Raw genomic sequence first — 8,883 nt, 5'->3', positions numbered from 1 at the left:
TCTTTGCCTTTCTTTTCTTGTTGGGGTTGAGGTTTGATGTTCTGCCAACTTCAAACGTAGGACAATTTGGACCCCTCAAGTCATAATTCATTTGGGTAAGTTCTTGATTATCGTTGATCATTTCCGGCATGATATTCTCCTAAAATTATCATGATTTCAAATAAACTAATGGTTTATGCAACTAATTGCTAATGGCCTGTGCAATTTAATAATTGGAAAGGAGCAAAAAATGTATTGTATCCTGTTGTGTCATTCCATCAAACGGGACGTGGGCAGACTGGACGCCGGCACTGCACGTGCTTGTCCACGCTCGTTATTTTTGCGGCGAGTCCACATGTTGCCCTCCGCTGCTCGTATTCGCAGAAAACTGCCCGGAATGCCCGCCAACCGGCGCGATACTTGTCGGCGGCTGATCAGATGACGTGATCCTTCGCCGGTCCCTCCGGGCGACACTCTCCGACTTGCAGGCCGGAGCCAAGGATAGGAACCCCACGGACGACACCGAGGAAACATCTGTGATGACGGTGGAGGATGGGGTGGACAATATCTAGGGCGGATGATGGGGGCCTGCGACGAGGATGGGGGAGGAAGGATAGACGACGACGATGGCTCGGGCATGGGAAATGGTGGATGGTCATTGGAGGAGGACGATGTACTTGAGGGATTTGATGCAATTATGGTGAGGTCGGACTATCTGGCCTGCCGTGGGGAGGTGCTCGCACGCGTCCGAGCCTCCTCATATCGGTCTTAGGTTTGGGCTGCATATGAGGAGTGCCGGTCAACTCGGGCGTATAGAGCCGGTATGAGGTGACCGCCTGGGTTGGGTTTATTTGATCGGTTAGTGACCAGGCTATGTGCCCGGTCGCGGGGTCTCTCACTACTCTCCCGGTTGCCGTCAATGTTGTTAGTGTTGCGATCAATACTGGCATTGCCATCGGCTTCATTTTTTCAATTGTTCGATTTGGACTAGTTTATCGCATAAAGCGGGCTATTTCGTATCTTTTGTTTCTTCTATCTTTATGGAATTGCAGGAGCCTGCCCAGGTTTCCAAAGAAAATAAAAACACGACATCCCTTTTGTCTCTTGGCGGAATTGTCCCTACGCGCGGCAGCGGCGACCCAAACTTGCGCCCCATACCTCTGCCAGCGAGACCGCTGGTCCCTGCCTCCTCTGTCCACCGTTACGGTGGCGGGCGAGTAGTTAAGGTTGGGCTAGGTTTTTCAAGGGTGTCGCGTCAGTGGCAAGGACGGCGCCGCGTCGGAATTAGGTGCCACTACTTCTCCTCCATCTCAGCGATGCTCTAAACAGTGGCGCCATGAAACAAGTGGTTTGATCCTATCACCGTTTTTCAGATATGGCGAGATTAGTCTATCGATGTGTCGCTGGCATATGTCGCTACCGCGGCGGCGCTGGCGGCCAGGGCGAGACAGATGCTCTGAAGCAAGGTGTTTGGTTTGACGGTGGTGGATCTATCGTTCTTCCCCAACCTCGTCAATGGGATACCGTGGATCTTGGTCCGCAGGGACGTCCCCCGGTCGACATGCCACAGCGATATGTGCCTCGCTGCTTGCAGTGGGCCTGTTCATCGACTTACAAAGCCTCGTTGGCGATGGAGCTTCTTTGGATCTGGCAATGGTGGTAGGCGTGCGCTTTGGCGGCGCTGGATTTGGGCGGCGGCCGCTGGCTTCGGGGAGTGCAGGAAAACTTAGGAATAGTTCTGTATTTTTCTATTTTTTTAATGTCTATCTGCAAAGTTTCCAGGACAATAATTGTATTTTTTTAGCGAATATAGTATACATCATAACAACGAAAGTCTATAATACGATTACGATCTGCAGCAAACTGTTCCTTGCACTGAAACTGTTAATGTTTTAGTTCATCATGTGTCATCTGAGGAGTAGTGAATCGCAGCACACCCTTCCAGTTGGTGATGGGCGGGTACCACGCCGGACAAGCCATGGATGACCGCCGGCGCGAGGCTCTCCCTGTGGACGCACCAGCACGTGTCACCGCGATTATCGCCGCAACGGACCACGCGCACCGTCCTCTTCTCCTTGACGTCGTAGAGCGTCACCCAGGCACCGACGGCGAACAGGACAAGCACGTCACCCTCGAGCGCCGCCACGGCCGCTCCGAACTTGCGGCCGTAAGGTCCCGTCGCGGCCGCAGGGAGCTCGACACGCACGCGGTGCGACCACCTCTCGCTGTCGTAGTCGTCGAGGGTCCAACGTCCAGGTGCGGCCACTCGCCCATCGCCGACGCGGCGAGCGTTCCTCGCAGGTCGAACAGGTTCATCAAGTGATCCGGGACTGTCGCGGCGGCGGGTGGCAGCGGCATCCGCCGGAATTTCTCCGAGACCGTGTCGAAGGCCAGCATGGAGGTGGAGTCCTTGCCGGTCCATGAATGGCGCGCCCAGTGCAGAGTCCCGCCAATGTCCACGCCGCTGGGCGGCCACGGATGGTTCCCGCGGTACTCGGCGAAAGGGCCGAGGCGCCGAGGCTGGGCGGCTCCGGTCGAGAAGACGTAGTGAACCGGACGCTAGCGGACGGCGCCTTCATCTTGCTCGTCTGTCTGCGGGAGCTCAACGGCAGCGTCACCGGTGGCCCACGGGTCGACGCCGGGGTTGAAATGCCTATAGACGCGTCGGGACCAATCATAGTACATGGTGGGTGGGATGTCCTCTGCGATGCAGAGCACGCGGTGCTCGCCGGAGGGCCGGTGGAGGTAGAAACCTGACGGTATGACCCACTTGCACGGCGCCGGTGACAGCGCCGGAAATCTCGCCCACTGCCGTGTCGCCGGGTTGCAGATGACGAAGTCCTCGCCGTCCATGAACAACAGCAGGCCATCGCAGGAACCGAAAAGTTTCAGAGAGGTCCGGAGACGCGGGCATCCGGCACCGTCACCGCCCTCGAGTGGGAGTGGGACCACGTGGGTCTCCTTGCGAGTGCACATGTGGCGGTTCGGGTAAAGGATGAGCTCGAGCGGCCGGCGGCGGGAGTAGGCCGCAAGGAAGGAGTCGCGGGTGGTGGCGCGGCGCCAGTGCTTGCAGACGGCGCGGGAGCGGAGGACGGACTTGGGCGGCAGGCGTAGGAGTATCTCCGTGAGCACATCGTCGTTTAGTTCAGTTCGGGTCCGGATAACTGCCACACGTGTGGTGTATCGGATGGTTGTGCCGCACGCCTCGTGGCATGGATAGGAACCCGCCCGCACGACCGCGTCCGAGCGCGCAAAGCCACAGCCCGCACGTCCGGTGTGTGGCAAACCCGCCCATACGTCCGGGCCAGACGACCACGCTGCCCGCACGATCCAGCTGTCCCGGCCTCCTTTCGATCCCCAGTCCCGACTGCCACCATCGTCTCCCACCTCTTGATCCCCTACCTTCATCGCCGGCCTTCTCTGGTTGCCATGGCAACCAGAGCAGATCCGTAGGGCCTTCCCACCGCTAACCACACCCCCCTCCCCCACCCCCACCCCCTGCCCCCACTCCAACCCCGCCCTCCAAAGACAACCAGCTAAAAGCAGGTGAATCTCCGATCTCCTACTGCATCTCATCCTTCTTCTGGGCAGAAAATTGCAAATTTACCAACAAAGATGGCGACTGGATCCACGCTATCGGGGCAAAACACTACATGGTTTTGTGTGTCTTCGCATTTGCCAAGCAGCATACACCAGATCTGCCATGTACTACGCTAGAGTTAAGCTTAAGTTCTCAGTTCGCTTGGTGCAAGTAGTTGGTAATGAATGGATGCGTAGGAATCCCTAAAAAAGGGAGAGAAATGAGAAATTTGGAATAAAGGGGGTAGGAAAATTAGTTGCCACTTGTGTCTAACGTCAGTTGCCACCTATCGTTGCCGTTAACTGCCACCTTGTTAACCTGTTGCTTGCCATCCTATTGTGGTGGTTGTTGCCATCGAATCGAAAGGATAGCTGGCACCCAGATTTTAGAAAAGAGAGTGGATGTGCATGTCCTACTTGCCATGGCGTGTTGGTTGCCTACGCATGAAAATGTGATAAGACTGCCGTGTTATCTTGAACGTGCAAGCAGTAGAAGAATACATTTTTTGCGGATTGTTGATGCGTTCTTGTTCATGCAGTGATTGAGAACACATTGGCAGAAACAAAACGCGGAAAGAATGAATCACGAAGATGGCGCTGATCCTTGGGTTTCTCAAAGGCCAGAAACGCCCCCTTGGGATGCAGCAGAGTACAGTCAACTCATTTCTGCAGGGCCGTTGCTGCCACTACTAGAGCAGTATGCAGGCATTGGTATGATGCATGATAACAAAGAAAAGAACATTTGCCATGTTCGCGATGATGAAGATGACATTCTACTTATGTCCTACACTATCATTTTTCGTAGGTTCTTATGACCAAAACACACTCAGGGGGGCACCATGGCAAGTTCAGTCACAGGGCGCTAACACTGACAAATGTACGGGCAGCCAACTTCAACTAGCTAATGTGGCAAATCAAGGTAACGCATACGAAAATGAAACATACTGGTGTGGACATGAAAAATAAACTTGCAAAGGATGGCAAAAGACTCACGAGTTATGTCGGGAAAAATGCAGAACCTTCATGCAGCACGTGGCATCAGGCGACACCCATGTACCTGCCATCGACGTCATACACAGGTGAGTCCATAAAAAGTGAAGTTGCAGACGGTGAATTAGCAGAAGGAGCATAGTTGACAACTGCAGTTGCCATGACTGAACAACTGCAGTTGCCATCCCTGGACAACTGCAGTTGCCATGTCTGGACAGCTGCAGTTGCCATGCCAGGACAAACTGCAGTTGCCATGTATGATCAAAAATGTGATTGCAATGTACAAACAACCGTGGATGGCAAGTGTGAACAAATCTATGTGGCATTGTTAGACCACTGCATGTTCCATGTTGAAGAAACTACAGTTGCCATGCATTGACCAACTACTACCATGATTATAGGTTATTACGGTGGTGCTACCTCGGCAAACGTCTCATGGCAAGCTTCACAGATTGCAGACAGAGCACGTCAATTTGGTGTGACACCACACAAGATGGGCACATGCGGCACAACAAGGTAAGGAAATTTGAACCACAAAAACAACACTGCATTTGTTTTTGTGGGAATAGTATGTGAGGAAAAGAAGATTTGTAGCAGTGATGGTGGAAAAAAATCAAACAGAAAACGCTAACAAGTGGTCGTGTGCAATGACTCATATATTGTCTTTGGGATTTGCCAATTGCTAAAAGCATGTGTGCAGCACTAATGATTGATCGCATTTGCCTAGTGAGCTCAAGCCTAGAATACAAAGTTTTGATGCTAGAATATACTGGTTGCCATGTATTGGCAACAGTATTTGCCATGTATGTAGGACTGCAGCTGCCATTGATATAGAATCCAAGTTTTGGTACTGAAAGGAGCTGGTTGCCATGCATTGGCAACAGTAGTTGCCATGTTTGTTGGACTGTGGCTGCCATGACGGGAGAACTACAGTTGCCATGCATGTCCACATGCAGACTCATGGCTTGCTGTTTGAATGATGTCATGCCAAATCACTTGCAGTTTATGTACTCCGTTACGATAAACATGTCATTCAAGCAAAATCTTACGCTCGTACCTGTTTTTTTATTACAGGGCCTTCAACTACAATTGACAGCGGCGCGGGGACATCTACTGCGGGGAGCTCTGAGCGCACAGAAGACGCGTTCCACCAGCCAACCAACAATCATGCTGCAAACAATGCCGAGTCAGAGTCGGAAATGGCAATCATTCCAGCAATGCCGACAAGCACACCTTTGAACACAAGCACTGGCAACACTCAAGTAGATGAAACTACCGCTGATGCTGAAGTGAATGATGAAACTGATGACGAAGCACAAGGGGATGAAGATGGTGGGCAATCAGAGATCATGGTACCTCAGCCACCTTACGTTGGGCAGAGATTTGAATCGTTCGCAGAGGCAAAGGAATTCTACCAGACATATGCAAAGTTCCATGGATTTGCGGTCAACACCGAATACCATAGGAAAATTAAGAAAACTAACGAGTACAGCAGAGGTGAGATGAGGTGCCACAAGGCACGAAGGAACAAGAAGGGGAAAGGTGTTGCGCCTGTCGTTCCGGAACGAAAGAGAGGTATCATTCTCAAGACGGAATGCCCTGTCCGGTGTAAGCTAAACGTAGATGGAACACAGTGGGTGGTCACTGAATATTTTGACGAGCACAACCACAAACTCATAAAGAAGTTCGACCTGGTAAAATTTTTGACCGCCCACAGAGGATTCACCCCCCTGGAGAAGAAATTCATAAAGCTGCTACATGATTGTAACGTCGGTCCATCAAGAATGGTCCAGATACTATCACTCATCCACGGCAAAAAAGGGACTTTGAGTAGCATGCCCTACATACCAGCTGGCGTCACAAACCTAAAGGCAAAGTACCGTAGAGAGAGCAAGTTGGCTGACATAGAGGCCACAATGGCCTACTTCGGTGAGAAAGCGAAGGAAGATCCAGATTTCTTCTACAGGATAGATTGGACGATGAGGACCGTGTCAGGAACATGTATTGGGTGGATGGTGCTGCAAGAAGAGCCTACAAACATTTCCGAGATTGCATTTCATTCGACGCGACATATCTCACTATATGTACAAGATGCCATGCGCTCCATTCATAGGAATAAATAACCACAATCAGTCGTTGTAGTTCGGATGCGGGCTCGTTCGGAACGAAGACATGGATGGGTACGTTTGGCTGTTCAAGACCTTCTTGGAGTGCATGGGTGGGCTTGCTCCGATGAACATAATAACAGACCAGGATTTTAGCATGCGTGCAGGCATAGAGGAGGTCTTTCCGTTGGCAGTGCACAGGCACTGCAGGTGGCACATTATAAAGAAGGCTGAGGAGACACTAGGACCGTTCTTTGCTGACCGTCCAGACCTGCACAAGGCATTCGAGCTGTGCGTGGACCACAGCTTGACGGTGGAGGAGTTTGAAAGGAGCTGGATGGCTATGATTAAAACATATCAAGTCCAAGACCACGAGACGCTTGCTAGCTTGTGGGAGAAGCGAATGTACTGGGTGTCGGCCTACTTCATGCAGTGCTTCTTCCCGTTTCTGCAGACTACACAACGCAGTGAGGGGTTCAATGCTGTTTTGAAGCGGTACGTGAGCCCTGGCAACTCATTACTACAGTTTGCCAAGCAGTACACCGCTTTGCAACAAAAAATACTGGGATCCGAGCTACAGCAAGAAGCAAACACCGCGCTCAAGCAGCCAAAATTGCTAACGTATTTACCAATGGAGAGGCAGATGAGCAAGATATACACCAACGCGATTTTTAACAAGTAAGTCAGTTGTGTTACAATCTTATTTGCACAAATCATGAAGGTACCAGGTGCCATGTAGAATGCAATGCAGTTGAAATGCTTATTTGAAAATGATGATTGTGTTGAAAAGTAGCCATTAGGTACAGAGTAAACATGATATGTAGTTGTCGTGCTTAATGAACTACAGTTTGCCATGCTTAATGAACTGCAGTTTGCCACGTTCACTCAACTGCAGTTACCATGTTTGCGTAACTGCAGTTGCCATGTTTGATGAACTGCAGTTGCCATGTTTAATGAACTGCAGTTGCCATATTTAATGAAATGTAAATTCCAATGGCCATGATGGTATGGAATGCAAATGCCAAATTGAAGTTGTTATGTAGTTGCCATGTTTAAATGAAATGCAATTGCCATGTTTAATGAACTGCAGTTGCCATGTTTACTCAACTGCAGTTGCCATGTTTAATGAACTGTAGTTGCCATGTTTGAACGGATTGTAATTCCATTGGCCACAACAAACAAAAGTTGCTACAAAAAACTTCACACAAGAGTTTAACAAAAACCACACAAAACTTGCAGATTCCAGGAAGAAATAAAGCGTGCCAGCATGTACACGGCTTTCCAGGTGGACGAACATACGTTCAAGGTGTGTTCTATCATGGGCATGTCGGATTCAGAACCTGAAGACCCAGACAAGGGAAGGAACTACTTTGTGAAGGCATCGATAAGCGAAGGCGAATACTACTGCCAATGCTGCAAATTCGAACGGGACGGGATTGTGTGCTGTCACATTCTAAAAGTAATGGACTTGAACGCGGTGACACGAATGCCCCGCCATTTCATAAGGCGGCGATGGACTTGGGACGCTGATGACGCATTGGCGCCGCAAACATCAAACGCGGTTTTGGCCGTGCATGACGAGAGACCAGAGTCAACCATGGAAGCCATGAGGCACGTTGTGTTGACAAAGAACTATGCTGAACTAATTGATGAAGCGTGCAAGAGTGATGAGACAGCAAAGGTCGCAGAAAAACACAGGAAGGCCCTCAAAAGAGAGCTTGATGAGATCAAGAAGAGGAAAGCTGAGGAAGCCTTACACAGGTTCCCCCGCACATCAAGTGTGCCTTCGTCCAGAGGGCCATCATCTGAAAACTCAGAGGTAGGATCTGGAACAGCAAGCACACAAACACATGTTAGGAACCCGCCCCGTTCCATCACAAAAGGGCGTCCAAAAGAGATAAGATACAAATCGGGATTGGAGATTCAAGCAAAACATAATAAACCAAAGAAAGGGACGGGCAATCCGTAAACAACATTGGAGCACTTTGACTTGGTCCATGGTGACATTTTTTTGTAATCTAGATGTTCTAAATTTTGTAAAAACTGGAGAATGACTCTTCAGGTGCATCAGAATCTGAAGTAAAAATGCCATGAAGGAATAACTGCAGTTGCCACGTGTATGGCACTGAATTTGCCATGTTACTTGAACTGAATCTGCCATGCAATTTCTACTGAATCTGCCATACCATTTCTACTGAATCTGCCATGCCATTTCTACTGAATTTGCCAT

At 50.3% G+C, this 8,883-nt stretch overlaps 1 protein-coding gene across 1 annotated transcript; it reads left to right on the top strand.

Annotated features, from left to right (window-relative positions):
* Positions 1–6,720: 6,720 nt before the first annotated feature.
* On the top strand, positions 6,721–8,622 carry LOC141025832 (protein FAR1-RELATED SEQUENCE 5-like). Its single transcript, XM_073501760.1, has 2 exons — positions 6,721–7,331; positions 7,893–8,622. Exons 1-2 carry the CDS (start codon positions 6,721–6,723, stop codon positions 8,620–8,622), a joined length of 1,341 nt encoding a protein of 446 aa, XP_073357861.1.
* Positions 8,623–8,883: the final 261 nt, after the last annotated feature.

The sequence above is a fragment of the Aegilops tauschii genome, chromosome 6 (genome assembly GCF_002575655.3).
Source record: "Aegilops tauschii subsp. strangulata cultivar AL8/78 chromosome 6, Aet v6.0, whole genome shotgun sequence".
NCBI lineage: Eukaryota > Viridiplantae > Streptophyta > Magnoliopsida > Poales > Poaceae > Aegilops > Aegilops tauschii.
Note: the sequence above shows the minus strand (reverse complement) of the source record. Positions and strands in the feature narration are given on the sequence as shown.

Coding starts and splice junctions, on each gene's coding strand:
- LOC141025832 (XM_073501760.1), top strand. CDS start 6,721: ATGGATGGGTACGTTTGGCTGTTCAAGACCTTCTTGGAGTGCATGGGT. Junction 7,332..7,892: donor ACCAACGCGATTTTTAACAA/GTAAGTCAGTTG, acceptor CAAAACTTGCAG/ATTCCAGGAAGAAATAAAGC.